At 35.4% G+C, this 17615-nt stretch overlaps 1 protein-coding gene across 10 annotated transcripts; it reads right to left on the minus strand.

The window, feature by feature from the left end:
* Positions 1 to 107: 107 nt before the first annotated feature.
* Positions 108 to 16153, minus strand: LOC116425311 (uncharacterized). 10 transcript variants are annotated; one of them, XM_031972848.2, is made up of 8 exons: positions 15838 to 16153; positions 15632 to 15710; positions 5834 to 7176; positions 5012 to 5190; positions 4378 to 4404; positions 3395 to 3619; positions 3016 to 3273; positions 108 to 2939 (listed from the first exon to the last, which is right to left on the minus strand). In XM_031972848.2, exons 2-8 carry the CDS (start codon positions 15687 to 15689, stop codon positions 2744 to 2746), a joined length of 2286 nt encoding a protein of 761 aa, XP_031828708.1. In that variant the 5' UTR covers positions 15690 to 15710; positions 15838 to 16153; the 3' UTR covers positions 108 to 2743. The 10 variants fall into 10 exon arrangements, with proteins under 10 accessions (XP_031828708.1, XP_031828705.1, XP_031828703.1 ...); XM_031972845.2 differs by having other exon boundaries at positions 15632 to 15775; XM_031972843.2 differs by lacking the exons at positions 15632 to 15710; positions 15838 to 16153 and adding exons at positions 8886 to 9256; positions 9367 to 9517.
* Positions 16154 to 17615: the final 1462 nt, after the last annotated feature.

Consider the following 17615-nt stretch of genomic DNA (forward strand, 5'->3'; position numbering starts at 1 on the left):
ATGGAGTACTGGTCCAATCAGTTGCAACTTAATTATTGTTCTTAATAGCTTAGCTTCAATTTAAAAATATACGTCATAAACAAATAAATAAAGTACATACATTCTGATCATATACAAAATAATCAACACTTTATTAATTATATCATGAATTTATTTGAAATGTCTAGTACTTCTAATTCTTATGGTCTATATGTACAGATGATAATGTGGTAAAGTATAATACACGCATTATTTTAACATGTGTTAACAAATAAATGCTCTAATCTAATATACTAAAAATAATTAAGTTTTAATTTTTTGGACTGGGCCCACAGATCACCATGTCTCTTTTTTTTTTCCTTTTCTTTTTCTTTCGAGACATACTACGAGCAATATATTATTCTACTTGCCCCTTGTAGCAATAGGGTGTAATTAGTAATGTACAGTATCATATGTACTGGAATTATAACCAAAATAATTCAAGAAATTCTTCGAATTGGAATATTCATTGACGAATTCATATTTATGTGTCCTCCATAGCATACATTCCTTCAATCATTTTTTATATCTCATTTGTAATTACTCATCCATAAAAATAATAAATTTTTCTCTTCGTAACAATGCATATGCAATTAACAAAGGAATAACAACAACGCAATAATAAAACATTACTGATAATTTACTTCGCTTATTAAACGAAATAAAATACCTTAATTATCTATGTGCCTGCGAATGCAAACGGCTTTCGTTATATAATTATCGCATCGGTATCTTTCGATGAAATATTCCAAAAAAATATGAAAATTTAAAGCTGGCAGATTATTAGATGTAAACATGAAATACGTGAATACTTTTCGTATAGGAATTTCTTGTGTTATTTTTTTCTTTTGTTATTTGTTTCCCTTTATAAATATTGAAAAAGGGTAGACACCAGTCCATGGTATATAGAGTCTTTTCAATGGCAATAGAATCTTTGAAAGTTATGATATGACTAAATGTAATTTATAAATAACAAAATATACCATTTCCACCGTAACAGGATGCCTAAGCCTTTATCATATATGGAAAATCCATGATGGTCAACATTAATTTATCACTAATTATCTCCATACATATATACATACACACCTTTTTTTGCATATACACACTTAGTTTCTTTTATGTAATATTAATAGCGAATGTGAAAGTTAATCAGTCAGTAATACTAATTTCAGCCTCTTTTCTGAGAGCAGGACCAGTTGAAACCGTGTACTTATATGCCATATTGGATTTCACTTTTATTAATTAGTCGTATCCTACTTGTTCATTTTCCTCGAAGTAAATATAGAAAATTATATTAAATAATTGCTTTTAAATCAGTTCACGTTTGTACCTATATGTGAAATTGTAGATTTAAAACGGAAGACCATCTCAGGCGACTTTATAAGTTCTACGATCTGACAGTTTTGCAGACTTCAAAGTAGTTTTCCATCATTTTTCACTTACAAAAAATGACAAATAATTACAAATTTTTCTTTGTGCAAATAAAAGTCTTTCAATATTGAAAATTAACATTCATGAGATATGTTTACCATTGTTAAATACTTAAGTATAGAATTTCTAAATAATAAGTGAATTATTAAAAGAATTTCTAAGTTTGTATAAACAATTCTCCAACAACGAATTTGTTATAAAATTAAAATACTTTATTAAGCGTAACATAAAGGAACAATATGCTCTAACAAAATTAAAACAGAATTACATATCGTCCACGTTTTCTGGAATGATTGTACTTATAATACATATCTCATTGATTGTTAATTTGCGTCATATTCTTGATGGTATCCTAAGCTGCATCTTTGTCTCACTATGTTATTTACACACTGACAATATCTGAACAGAATTAGCTGCATCGCTGTGTACGGTGTTCTTGATAATTGAATTTTAGAAAATAGAATTTTCCAACATTCAAAATTTATGTTTTACCTAATAAGTTTTGCTAAACTCACGTCACAATTTATATTAAACCACTGTTGTGAATTAGTAACATTTTTAAATTATTTTGCAGCTAGTTATCAGGATACATATTAGCCATAGCTAGGAACTTGAAGAAGCATTACTTCCACCTCTTTAAATATACAAATGCCAAATTACTTTTGATATCCGTTCAACGTGGAGTATAGGTGAATTTTAAACAATACACCTATTCCACTTTGTGTCCATCAATGAAACGCATATCAGCACTTTCTTTCTCCGGATCACATATTAAGATTAGAACTTTCATTTTATTTACAAAGAAATGCTAAATATAAGATACTCTGCAGCAGAGGTAGAAAAATTAAATGAAATTAAAAAATGAGGAATGGTCTTACTGATAATTACGATATTTTCTGTTCTTGTCTTCATTCTGTTTTGAAACTTTTAGTTTCAAACGAAATATCAGAGAAATGTGTTGTTAATCTTAATATAAAAACATATTCGAATTGCCAACTGTGCAACACTAGTTTTATACATCTCAGTTTTATTTACAAGCAGACTTTCGTCTCATAGATACACTTTGGAGAAAGAAGTAGCTCACGGTATGTCACAGATTCCTTGCGTATAAAAGGTATCCTTCAGTTTCGTGCACATTTTTTCTGGCACATAACGTCAATGTAGATTCATCTGTGTTTTGTTTCTTCAGAACAGGTAATTCTGTTTCGTTACACATGAGTCAAAGTAATCGGCTTTTTTAAAATGCCGAATGATAATAGTCATAAGTAGGCCAGTAAGGCTGTAGCCAGTCCTAGCTGGTGCGTTGCCGTTTTTTGGCTGGGTGTTCCTCAGAAGAATGAGCTGGTGCCGGCATCACTATTTCTCCTCTGTTGAACATATATTTTAATTGGGGCATGTACTTCATTATACTTTTTACTTGTATTAAAGGTAATTCTTCATTTAGAGATGAACATTTCCCGGCTTCTATTAACATTTTCATTTGTAACCTATGATCAAAATAATTGAAATTAATAGTTATTCATTTCATTTTATACTGCATACATAGTAGTAGAATTCTCTTACCTATTTCCTTGATATAAGTCTATATGCAACACGTCTGTAAGAACTTGTCGACAACTATTGATGTCACAGGCAGGAAAATACTGAGCGACGAAATCAGGAAGTGTCATCAACAATTCAGAGTAGATGTATGGCTTGAAATTAATACAAGGTACCATTTTGTCTTCGACAAGCGCTTTTTGAATTTGATAAGGTTGAACTTGACAGGCAGATATATGTGTTTCTGGAATTGGTATCAGAGGTTTTCTACCCCTAGAATCTCTATAAATATAAATTTATATATATATATATATATATAATATATATATATATATATATTTAAAATTACATATTTGCAAATGTAAATTGTATGTTTGTTAATAGATATTACATAATTACATACCTGGCACTATTATTGCTACCATTAACTGGTATTAATGGTGGTGGATATTTTGCATGAGATGTGTTATGTACAGATGGTGTATGCCTTTGTAGGTGCAACAATGTGGATGCTGAAGTAGGGGATGGCATTAGAGCTTGCACTTGCTCACTTAGACCAAGCATTTGGGGGTATGTAGTTGCAGTGACAGGTACACCTAAGGTAGGTGTGGTATACGTGGACGTGACCCTAAAATAGAAAAATTTTTCATTAAGCCTGTAGAAACATAAAAAGGCATAATTCTAAATGAGCTAATTTGTCATACTTGGGAAATATGAAATATTTATTAATATTTACTATTGTATACGTTTCATATGTGAACTAGACATTTTCAAAAACAATATATAAAAATAAACCAAAGTATCTCACACAAATATATACATTAACCATTAAATTTTGAGAACATTAAAGATTTCCTATGGAATATATACGTTGACATAATACATGTAGTAATATTAATAAAAAATGGAATATAATGCCATTTTCTGTAACTTGGACATATGTTGAACAAACACTTTATTTTCTAATAAAATAATTATTTTAACAATGAAATTAAAATAATAAATAAAAAGTCTAATCCAGCATATTACATGTATTAAATTTTGATATAATAATAACGAACAATATTTATTTACATTTCCCATGTACATCAATATCTAATTTAGTGAAATATGCGAGACAAAGAAGTTGACTACATTCTGAATTATAAATAAATAAATAAAAAAAATAGGCTACATTCCCAAAGGGAATATACATATTTAGTGAATTAAAGGAATAAAAACATTAACAAAGAGTGAATACATAAGTAAAGTTTAACAAGGCAATACAGGCAATATATAGTTATTGCATTTTGCAGAAATAAAAGTTTGTTAATCATAGTATTTTTGTGCATGCTATCTTACTTTCATGTAGTAATCATGACTATAGTACATTTTACAGGGACTCACCAGTCATCCTTCCCATAGGTTGGATAACTATACAAAAAAATCATATGTTGTATGTACAAATGCAAAAAGCTATAGTGCAGGTTCACCACATAATAAATAATAAAGTTTTATAAATACAAACTGTGTACGTTTAAATAAAAGAAATAGATCCCTAAAATTTGATACTGCATGCTCATTTTACTCTAATAAATACAGTATTAAAACAGTGTGTATTTTAAATAAAATTATTTAAACCTTTTACACATAAGACAATAACAAAGTTTAATGTTAAATAACGTACCTACTTATTTAATGAACATTTATATCTAATCAATGATATATTATACATCATGTAAAATATGTGGAACAATATTTTTGAAAAAATTAATAGTAATTAGATGTGAATAATATCAAGTATGAATGGATTTAAACAATGTGTCTCACTGCGTGCTTTTTAACATTGAACTCACACCTAGAATACAATATACTGTATTCAATCGCTAAATTAAAAGCAAGCACAAAGTATCGATAATGCTATGTAAGACGATAGGAGATGCTAAATGTGGAACAACGATATTGTCCTGAATATTTTAAAGCTTTATTTTTAAAAAACATATTAAGAAATTAATTTTTCAGAATACAATTTATCACTTACCCAAGATTAGGTTGACTCGAATGAACTGTAGCTTTTACAAGAGGGGGTGGTTGGGCTTGGGCAACAGTCTGCATAGTTGTAACTGGATATACTCCAGGATACTGAGATGCTGCACTGCCACCACCCCCCCTACTCCTACTCGATTGTTGTGAATAATTTTTTGGTTGCGCAGATATTTGCTGCAATGTATAAGATTCATATTTATATGTATTAAAAGAATATATACGTAATAAAAACATATTTAATATAAAATAAATTTGTTTAATCTATTAATAATAAATTAGATTCTAATTAATATATAATCTAATGATTAATATAAAGTAATACAAATCTATTAATAACAAAATAAATTAGATAATTATGTAAAACAGATTTGTATGTTATGCATTTAAGACTTTATACTAAAAATTCCATTTGACAGTTTATATGAAATAAATTACAAGGATAATATACTAATAAAATTACCACAAGAAGTAATTTTGTAATAAGTATCTTTCTATAATGAAAATAGTATTAGCTATTTTATTAATCCTGTTGCAGTGTTTACTTTGCTTTTCCTTAAGCTATTGATATTTTTAGTTTTTTGACTACTACGATCCTCCAGTGTTTTTCGACGTAAAAAAATTTTTATTTTTCAAAAAAACCTTTGTGTACTTGAGAAAATGAAAAAATTGTTTTTTCTTTCCCATTCACGTTTCAAACGCACAATTAAGCCGAAGATCTTAGCAGGATTAAACATTCTTACTGATTTCGTTGTAGTAAACAATCTGTTGTTTACGTTGTCAAGAAGTAAAAACGACAGAAACCTTAAATGTAACTTACATTGTGCATGTTTAAGGACGACGGCATCCGTATAATGGAATTTGCCTGAGAAACGAGTGCCGTCTGGAAAGTAGGTTGACCGCCAACAAGCCCTGTCCATCCGTTAACATTTTGCACTGTATTCAACATTGGTTGCGTTACAATATTCGATCTTCCGGTAGGAAGCGCCGTCGGCGAAGAATGCGCAGGATGCGTAGTCGCAACGGGCCTCGGTTGAGTGACACCACGTTGTACTTGAGATGCATTAGCAACTGTTCCACGCGGTAACATGTTATGCATAGGTGCAGCACGTGCGTTAATTGTCGCTTTATTCACGTTATTTTGCACAGAAACGGGTTTCGTCGCCGGCGGTGTCGGAGGTTGTTTCGTCCAGCCACCACCGCCACCACCACCTTTGCTATTCACTAACAACTGAGAGTCCATTACTTTGGTCGGCCAATAGTCCTCGAATCCCGTACCGGGGGGGAAGTAACTTTTAATGTCATTTAAACTAATCACCGAGCATGTCTCACTCGCAAACAGTTCATTACGTATACCCTGTACTTTGCAACAAAACTTCAAATACGACAAGTCCCAGCCTTCGAGTTTTTCTGCCTTCAGTTTCAGATTCTCAGTCTCGCCCTCGAAATAAAACAGGGGAACATACTGAAGGCCGTCTTTCACGGTGTAAGGAACCACGGATTCCTTGTTTATTCGAATAAAACCACATTTATCGGCTTTCTGGCCGCTGGTTACGTTAGGATTCGTACCTGCTGTTAGTTTCGTGTAACACACATCGAGAAACGTATAGAACTCCTTCGCGTCCGAAAGACGCACCACCAAGTCTTTACACGTGAATTGTTCTCTACCGAACTGATTCTCGCAGTGTTTCACGTTGATCTCGGTAAACAGTTTACTTTCAGCCTCCGTGATGTAGTAACTCCTTATGCACGTGCAACTGTAGATGTCCGAGTGCAGGTAGCTCAGGTACTTGTTCAGCAACTTAGATTCTAAGATTCGTACTGCGCAATACTTCTCGCCGGAACGAAATATGTACGGTATGTGACAATCGTCGAAACTCGTCCATCCGAATCTGCCTCTTTGACTCTCGTCGTCGGGTGGTAGTTTTCCTTCTGTCGGAGGGGGTTTCGCCGCGACGCCAGTCGATGAGTCGGCTGGCCTTTTATTTAAATATCCTAAGATGCTAGGAATATTCGTTAGGAGACACTGCGGAGGCCGTTGCTGCGGTGCACCTGGCACCACGTTCACCATTTTCGCCTTGTTTGCTTCCACCATTTTGGCAGCCAATTCTCGGATTTCCGCTTCATCGGGAAGTTCTTGTTTGACGACAACTTTATCAAAAGCTGAAACAAACAGGTGAAAACACAACAATTAATTTGATTGCTTCGTATATCGCTGTCTTGTTACACATAACGCATTAGAATAAAACAATGATTAATCGTGAACTGTTACAGAAGAACTTCAATATTATATCAAAGTGCATTCAATTTTATAAACTTAAAGAATTATACAAAATGGTAAACACGTTACTATTATTATATTAGGGTAATATAATTAGGTCTAGATAATGCGAGGATTAAATACCTTCAACGTTGTCATTTATCTTTGATGATTTTTCTAAAAACCCTCATATTTAATCTAAAATAAGAATAAAAGGGAATAAAAGTATATACTAAATAGGGATGCAAATTAAAACTATCTGTACTCTTTTAAGAAGAATCACCGTCTATTAATAATGAATCCAAGCATAATCAATTGTGGTATTATTTAAAATTTTTATAAAACATAAAAATAATTATTTACTTTTGTGTTTTGAAAAAATCGGCAATCCAATATCTAATCAAATAAGAGTAAATAACTAATAAAAATGTGCAGTAATAAAAATATTAAATAAAATATTATCGTAATAATATTCATAACGGGATTAATAAATAATTATTATTTATATAATTTTTTACAGAAGAAAAGGATCGAATCAAAAGTATTCTTTGGTAACAAATTACTTTAAATTGTTATTTACGATACTTATAGTTGGTCGATGGAGAAGAGCGCGGGAAAACTGGTATTCGCGTGTCAATGCATGATTACGACGTATAATCAGTAATGAACTCGGTTAATTAACTCTTATCATCATGCCGTATACATCGTATAAGAGTGATAATCTTGGAGTATCTTAAACACCATTTAACGCGATTTAGATCTGGAAAATGTTTATAAACTAACTTTCCCATTTCGAAAAATTTCAACGCTTTACAATACACGTGTACGAAACAATGCGCATGTCCGAGATGCCGATTACACGAAAATAATTCGTACGACAGAATGATTAATATGGTAGCACCATCACTATTTAATATACAATTATAACATTTTAACTGGAATTTTTAAATGAGAAATCCATGGTAGGATCAACTATCCTGCACGCGCAATCAAGACACTTTCATATGAAGTATAATTACGCAAAAGAAACACAGAAATTGAACTTTGCAACGCCTTAAAAAAATCGATACATTTCGTTTGAATGATGCATGACAATCATCGCTTTAATCTCCCACGTACATCAGTTTTAAAATTTTCTTCTTTCAAAAAAGAACGAAATCGAATCTCATAACGCAACGAACAACTGTCACAGAACACAAAAAAAGATCCAAATTTGAACTCGATATAAGACGCACTCGCAGTTTAATATGAAACACTCACATAACTCGGAAACGTGCACGTCATGCGTGTTAATTATCATTCCATAATCAGCTTTCGTGGTCACGTTTAAACGAACAATTTTGATATGACAACTTTCGATTGTCACCGTAAAACACAACGCGTTACGTTTCACCGTGCGTTCCGTTTCTATCGACGTACCAAACGAATTGAACAAAAAGAAAGCAAATCCTCGCGCTCTTTTCTACCAGCATCGATTACCAACGGAAAGAAGGGGGCTAACGAAAAATGGGCGAGACTATGTATTACGAAGAAAAGATCAACAGACTCGGTAGACTAATTTTGCAAAGCACATCATCTTTCTTAAATAGGGAAAGATGTATTTAGGACGTACTGAATGACACTTGATCGGGCGCCGTCTGTGACGGACTCCTTTTCTCGAGCCATATGGCGTCCGTGCTGCTATCAGCGGTCGCTGTATGCATGTCCGTAATGTCGTTCCTCATCTTCAATGATGTTTGCGTGTTGTTCTTATGTTTAAACTGAAATCACATTTCGGTGGATGCAAAGGTGGACCCGAACCAGCAAAGAGGTTATATGCGAGTGCGTCCGTCTACCGATGTGCACTGTCGATGAGACGACACACGACCATGTTACACGACGAGGAGAAGAACCAGGCTCAGATGGAGGAAAAGTTCGTCCTGTTTCGACTCTCTCGGCTTCTAGTTTTCACGCTTTCCCTCGACGTTTCACTTCGTCCGTTGACTACAATTATAGCAGGTGGCGTGAAATAATTCACCACACTCGACTCTCGGGGGATACATTTAGGGTAGACGAACGTACGTAGACGGTACCCGTTGACACTGACTACGTACATGTTCTTTGAACGGGCGTATCTCTGGACCCCGGCGAAGCTTTGCCGTGGATTAAGGAACTCTCGGTTGAGGGTAGCGCCATTTTATACGAACTTGGCGTTTGTAAATCTTCGATTCCAAGCCGCCCAGTAGGCCATGCCGTAGCATCGAGCTATCTGGCTGCAGCTGCACGGGACACTAGGCATTCCGCGGTCTGTCCGACCGCGAATCCTACGGACTAGAGCGAGACGCGCTTAGTTTTCCGTTCGGACTGTACACTGCTAGGTATGTACCAGTATCGTCCTCTACACACATATGACCACTTCGCTTTAACTTTCCATTTTTAAGAATCCATCTGACGTTTATATTACATACATTCAATACTTTCGAGCAATCATCCCTTTGAAGGTACGAATTTTACTTTATAACGAGTCTTCAAATTTTCTTCGAGTTGACTTCTATGTAAGCTTCAACGATAAGTAATATCGAGTTGTTCAGTCTTCACAGTTTCACAGTGTATCACGTAGGTATATTAAGAATTTTTCTCCATTCAGAAACGTTGATTCCTTAAGCCTTACCACTTCGATCGCGATGAGTAATTCAAATTCAAGATCAGCATTCTAAAAATAAAATTACTGATCTGATATTTCAATGATAGTTAATTCTTTGAGGCTTCCTTTTTTCCATTTAATCATCAAAGCGTCAGATAAATATTATCTAAGATCTTCATTGTTCGGGATAAAAAAGGAATCCAGAAGTTACCTGATAGCTGTCGCCATCTGTCTGCTGCATCTAATATTATTAATTACAGAGTATCTAGTTTCTTGGTATAAAGGGAATATAATATACGGATTACTAATTTGCATTAATTGAATGCAGGTAAAACTGTTTTGTTAAAGTTTGAAATCAAATAATAATACGTATTTCAATGACAATAACAGTAAAACTGATAAAAAGTTAATAATGCAGCATGAAAAATTGTCCATTGACATTTTCAAATGAAAAAAGGGCGTAATAGAATGAAAGGAATCTGTTGATCCTAATAACTATATAATCGCGAACTTTGGTGTTCGATACACAGGGTATATAAGAGCGTTGCGTGGCGGCAGTTCTTTAGTCGAACCCGAACAGTGACAAGGGAAGGGTGTATCCAGCTTTGTAGTATAAATTTAATAAAATCTTCAAATTATTTAAATAGTTTTTATGTTGTGTTTACACGTGTATGTGTATAATATTTAATATCACTATACGTCAACTTCATCGATTTACAATAACCGAACACACAAGTGCCGAAAAAAATAAATAAAAAATTAAAAAATCTTTATGTCCATAGTTAACACGCATGTCTGTTCTGTGCCATGTGGTTGACAATCGACTCCCCAATAATACAACTTTTTATTTCGATATTATATCCACTTGAAACATACTTTGGTTAGATTAATACGTTAATAACGTCTACACACTGTTTTCTACATTGTACAAGTTCAAAAAATTATGCGACAAATCATGTTTCCGCATTGTAACGATTGCAAACTGACTGTACGCACATTGCCGACAACGAATAAGAACTGTGGAGAAGAGCGAAGCAGAAACGGGTAGCAAACCTTATAGTACATAACTCGTATGTATTGTATTTACTTAAAGCACCGCGTTTTCGAAACGTGGCGAGACTACGAATAGCATTCCTACGTGGCCATATACTTAAAACACAGTTATTTACTAAGAGTGTCACCTACATTGAACATTATGTAGAACAATTACGTCAGAATACAACTATCAAGTTTGACGTTTATATTATATAGAAATATATAACTATTTGTCAATTAGAAATCGTCAACAAACTTATGTAATAAGTTTAACGTATAAAAAGAAGGTCTATTCCCATTATTGTTTTCCAGGAAACAACTATTATCAATTATTGAAAGATTAGTTAATGGATTACCTACAGGACTTATTTTTTAGAAACATAACTCTGTTTTATGGCATCGGTTTCCACCTTCACTGATCATAACTTTCAATTAATTAGGCCTTGATTATTAATTCCATAGAATCTACTTTTACTCATACATATACCATCCTTTGCACCAGACACACCACTAAATCATATAAATAGGTGAACCATATATCTTGATCGGATTTCGCATCGTGTGTCATGGATCGGCTGCAGCAGCTAAGTACATACCGTTCAAAGAGTGGCCAGGGCCAGCGCGTAAGATCGCGCAGACGATGTGACAACGTCGCACGGTCGATATGCTCTTTCAGGCAAAGTGCCAAGATTGGTAAACGCACGCGGGAGTATATAGTCGTGGTTTCAGGTGCCCTTCTCTCCTCTAACACCCGCGTTTTACCCCCCACTGCCACTCCTGGAACTTACCCGTGGGATTCTGCGTGATAGTGGGGGTGGAATAACAAAGGTGGGGGAACTGAAGCTGCGCAGAACCCAGCCAGACGAACATTGCTATTTGTGCCTCTGCGCAGCTCTTACATACATATACCCGCCGGCCTCCTATGTACTACATATGTATTATACTTATTATTTTAATCATGATTTACGGTCGCGGCGTTGCCGATTCTCACCACAGGCACGCCCACTTCGTCTCTTTTTTCTCTTTTTTCAGTAATACATACGAATGTATAGAAGATGTGTGCGGAGAAAAGCAACGTTGCATGATCGATACCTAAAAGAAACACGCAATAAAAAAATACATATCAAATGGACTTATCATTATCGCATTAATGCGATGCGTGCGCATTTTTGGAATATAAATAAATTAGTTTTATGGTATTTTAAAAATAAAATGTATTAAGAAAACAAATTCCTTTCAAAAGGAATCATTTGGATTACAAAATACATTAAAAATAATAATTGTATAAAGAAACTAAAAAATAATAATTTTAATAAATCCATAATGAAGGTATAAAGCATTATAACGATGCGACGTTGCCATCTTAAAATGGAGGACGCGGCCTTGATTGGCCGGATTTCTTCTACGCCATACGTTGGGCCAGTCGTTTTGGCAACACTGGAAGGTTGTAGCGATCTATTTATAGGAGTCCTCTATTGCTGCTGTTGCTATGCCGGGTGAAGGCACAGTAAATACGCGGGGAGGGGAAACGGTTAGGAATGGAGGGGGAAGAGATTACTAAAGAACAATATGGCGGTGAACCGGATGTGCCCTCTTCCAATCTATCCATTCTCTTTGCCATAACTGCATTGCCTTTCTCTATCTTCCTAATGTTTTCTGTTCATTTTTCTAAATTTCTTTTTTTTTTTAATTTCACCATTTCTTGCTACGTTTTATCCAATTATGAAATCACTAATACAAACGTTACGTAATGCGGTGAAATATTGTGCACCTAGGCATGTATAAATGAAACATGCTACCTTCCATCATGATAAGGCGAACGTCGCGAAGGTTATCGCCTTGCTGGTTTCACAATGGGGAGGAAAAAAAATTATAGGAAAAAGAAGAGACACACGTTCGATTGTTATGATGGAAAAGGGCTGTCCAAGTATGCTCTATCATTTTTGTAGACGTAATTTTTTGTGCAACTCCGTAGAATTGCACATGGCGGCGTACACTTGCAGCAGCTGACAAGCTTCATTGTGTGTGTCTCCATGCGTACACACAAGCACGCATGCGACTTGCTTATACGAAGCCGTCGCCTCGGGAGTGCTCGGCAAACTTCGTGAAACTGCCTCTTTGTTACATCATTCTTCGGTTCTTATGTAGTACATAGGGAGCGGGTACATTATGTACTACGCCTGCACATATTTCCCCCCCAGCTCTCGCTCTTGTATATACAGTACATATAGTTGCCTTTGCATATATATGTGATGGCGGAGCAAACGGACGAGCGGGCGGGCGGTCGGAGAAGCGAACTGTGATCCGTGCTACACGAGGCATAGAGATCTGAACAACTAGAACGGACCCAAGAACATAAAATATCTTTTCCTATTGTCAACTATATAATTACAATAAAACTGTGTCGCTTCTATTGACAAGTGAAGTAATATAGGACTATTATTCCAAAGTGCCCAACCGTCTTATAACTACATCAGTGTCAGAACTTTCTGTTACAATAGAAAGTCTTTACCCCAAAAAATGTAATGGAAACTACATTTGCATAAACACATCATAAAAATATTTAAAAATATTGGGGAAAATGTTGATGACTTTACATAGATCTATGTATTGTTAAATTTAAATATGTAGGAACGTTGTGTTCTACTGGAGTTGCATATTTTGAAATAGCAATTGTTATTATGATAGCTGATGTCAATAATTGTTTCGTATTAACAAATATTACACATGCGACGTCAAGATTTTTCTAATTACTTTGCATATGAAGTGGAAATAATACCATTTTGTTTGATCATAACAAGTCCAAAGACGGCTGCCATGTTATCCCTCGACAATACCAATACTCGATGTAAACTTTTGATGTTCTTCGACCTTTAAATGTATCAATCAGTTCTTCATCTACTAATAGTAAAATGATGCATTGATATTACTAGTCACACTTTGTTACGATGTTTATGTGTATACAACATGAGAGAAACTCTTCAACGAATTAAGTTCTAACCACACATGGAAAATAGTTGAAAGATAGGATGATATTGAATTGGTTGATAAACAACTCACGATCATGTTTAACAATCCGCAAATGTACTGCGTTCATGTAGACCATGTTTAAATACATGCTAGTACCAACGTCGAAAGTATTCGTAAGATACATTTTCTTGTTACACAATTACAGTAGCATGATATAGCAATATTGTTATCCTAATGACACGAACCACAAAACATTTTTAGTTATTATACAAAAAAAAAAATTGACGAACCTAACCTTAATTTGTAGCACTCTAAAAGATAACCCGTGAATAATAACGTAGTGTTATTATAAATTAAGCATAAACACACATTTTTATGTGGGAAAACAATATTTTTCAGTGAATAAACAATACTATTTCAATAGGCCTATTATTGCCACAAAATGGTTGTTAGTAAAAAGTGGCACGTTTCAAGCCGGAATAATAAAAGTTACATAGTTCTCCAATTTAAGCATTCGTTACACAGCTTCTTTCTAAAAAGCATCTACGATATTACCAGGATCATCTTACAGTTTGCTTTAAATAAACCGTGACGTCATCTTCTGTAAGCACACACGGATAAAACAAAATGAGAATTAACATCCTTTTATTAATTATGTTTCGTGGACGTATTGAAATTAAATATTTATACCGATTATTATTCGAAAATATGACCGTATGTAAATAAAGAATGGTTTCGAATAAAAACATACATTAAAATAATTAAACAATAACAACAAAGTTTGTAATAATCAAGGTAGACGATGTATCTGTCATTTATTAACAAACATTTAAACACAACAAGGGTAAAAATCACCAAAGTGTTGTATTTCTCGTTTAATTTTCGTATAGGTAAATGCAAAGTCATGTGACTTCACATCCACAATGAAATTATCAATTAACGTACAAACACTTTATCGTTAAGCTTTCTTCATCCATTTTTAATATTACCGTAAATCGTTTAAATAAATTTCATACATCGTTGAAAGCTGACAACTCGCCGCAAAATAATTTCACGTGCACAAACATTTGAAATGCGTTTATTCGTACACGAAACGTGTTCTGGCCACACGAGATACACGAAAAATACTGTGCGTAACTGTTAACCGTTTCATAAACAGCGGACGCGAACACGAGACACTGTACACGAGATGCAGTGTTTATAAACTGAAGGGTTGTTAACAAAAAAAAAGTCACTGGCACCCACAGAAACGTAATTACGAACATTCGAAAACTTGAAAATCGATGGAAGAGCACACATCAAAGCTTTTTCAGGTGAGTAGAAAACAATGTTTCAGGCCTCCACGTGTAAATGTTGCAACAATAAATGGTAAACGCGAGTGTGTCGCAGATGTTGACAGGTAGTTGCATCGTGGGGGACCCACGTTTCGCCGGGTCTGCACGAGGCGCAGCTCGTAGAAAACAGAAAGCGTGATGTGTACTTCGAGGCGCTGGGTACTGATACACAATACCGAGGCTGGCGTGATTGGACGTGGTGGAGGATCGAGCGAGAAACCAAACGAGAGAAGAAAAAGGACAGGAATAACCATCCACTGAGAGAGGAATACAGATGACAGCGGGATAGAAGGAGAGAGCGAACCAGGCATAGCACAAGGAGAGAGGGAGGGGAGAAACGATACGCGCGAGTCTGATGCCGCCGCGGTTGCCGCCACCCATAACCTCAAAGCTTACCTTTGTTGATTCGGGCCTCGACGATTTGTACGTCCTCGTCGACACTCCTGTCGTTCATCTTCTTCTTCTTCTCGTTAACCTGAATGTCCATACACATAATTCCACGGCACGAAACAACACTTCCGCCACACGGTCACGCCACCCCTACGTTCCCGTGACATTTACATTAAACTGAGTGCGCGCGCGCGAAATTTACATTTACTTACTGGGAGGGAAAAGCGAGAAGGGGTCGTCGCACGAGGGCGCCGCGAAATGCGCTCTTTTGGCACCGTGAATTCTGCTCTCGGTCGGTCCGTGTACTTGACAATGGAGTTACACAGGAGAAGCGTGCACGCATCCGCGGAACCGTCTGTTTTGTCGCACGGAACGTTCGCCGTACACCCGTTCCAAATTTACACGCGATTCTATCGCAACCCGCGTTTTCTGCTGTTTTGTGCAGAGGTGAGCCGAGAGGCCGACCGGGTTCCGTCCAGATTTGAATGTGGTACACGTTGCCAGTTCTTTCTTGTACCCCCCACCGTCCCCCCTACCACTCGTCCTTATGTACTTAACGGTTGCGACGTTGCCGCACATCCGGTACCAACGTATCGGTGGTGGGGGAAGGAGATTTTGCAAAGGAGTGGGGGATATACATAAGTACCTGACATGCCATAGTGGGGACTCGGTTAGGGAGGGGGCGAGCAGGGGGTATGTACATAGAGAAGGGGGGAGGGTTGTTGCTCGGGAATGGGAATTTTCCATGACGCTTTAGGGCAACACCGACCGTTAGCTGGGTCACGTGGCTTTACCGGAAGTTGTAAGGGCGACGCGCCACGACGCGCGCGCCCTCGTCTTCCGTCCCAGGTCCCAATCCTCACCTGCAATAAAGTCCTTTCCCCTCGTTTTAGAAAATTCCCATTTTTTCCCTCTATCTCTCTGTTTCCGTTCCATCGGTTCGGTTTAGCCGTTCCTCGCACCTTTCTTTTTGCCTGCTGTTGCTCAATCTTTCTATATTTATAAATCGATTTTGCAATTGTATTTTCTTCCGAAGCGTGAAGGTCGCCCTGAACTATCCTCAACACGCTACAGAATTGTGTCCCATAACAAGGAACGATCCATAGTTAACAACTCATTTGTTGTTTATCGGAGATTGGGTAGGTGAGTATTATGCGATTCGAATAAGTAAGTGAATTGTTAGGAATTGAGATTACTAATAGAAAAGAAATATAAACAATTGTTGACGCGTCCTTAAGTGACTCTTTGTATCGGATGACATTGGGTAAATGCCTGCGGTTGTAAGACGGAACGTTCAAAGTGTTCGGAGTTTACATTTTAGTTGAAATGTAAATAATAGAATTTGAGGCTTGAGAAACAAAAAAAAATATATCAAAGAAATTGTATTTTGAAATTCGAATACAAAAATGCCAAACTTTGTTGTTATATTTACCTATTAAACTTTAAACCGCAATATTTTAAAACTAAGAACAGTTTAAGGTGATTCACAATGTTTTACAAACAAGAATATATGGAAGCGTTAAATTTGAATTACTATACTTTTAATAAGCGTATTTAAGTAGACCAGATAGGTGAGTCGTCCATTGTATCTTGTATTCTTATATTTATGTGAATTGCAGTAAAAAATGTAATATCCTAAAAGCGTGCATTAATCAATCAATAAAAATGCAATTATTATTACGAAATATTTACTTTTTGCTACCTTTTCAATTATAATCTACTTATTTTATTTATAACAATTTATAATCTAAGTAGTATTCATAAGGTCGATAATGCATATTTTGGAAAAATATTTTACTGAATAAAACAACAGTGCGATTACATGTTCTATTCTACTTACGTATTGTTATATTTTACGAGTACGAATATAATGTTGCAGATAATGTGACAGGAAATAGTGGTATATTTATATAACGTAGATAGCAGGTGGAATCTTTTGGAATGTTTATCAACGTTGCATATGAAACGAAAATTTATGATTCTTTAATTA

Source organism: Nomia melanderi, chromosome 4 (assembly GCF_051020985.1).
Source record: "Nomia melanderi isolate GNS246 chromosome 4, iyNomMela1, whole genome shotgun sequence".
NCBI classification, from domain to species: domain Eukaryota; kingdom Metazoa; phylum Arthropoda; class Insecta; order Hymenoptera; family Halictidae; genus Nomia; species Nomia melanderi.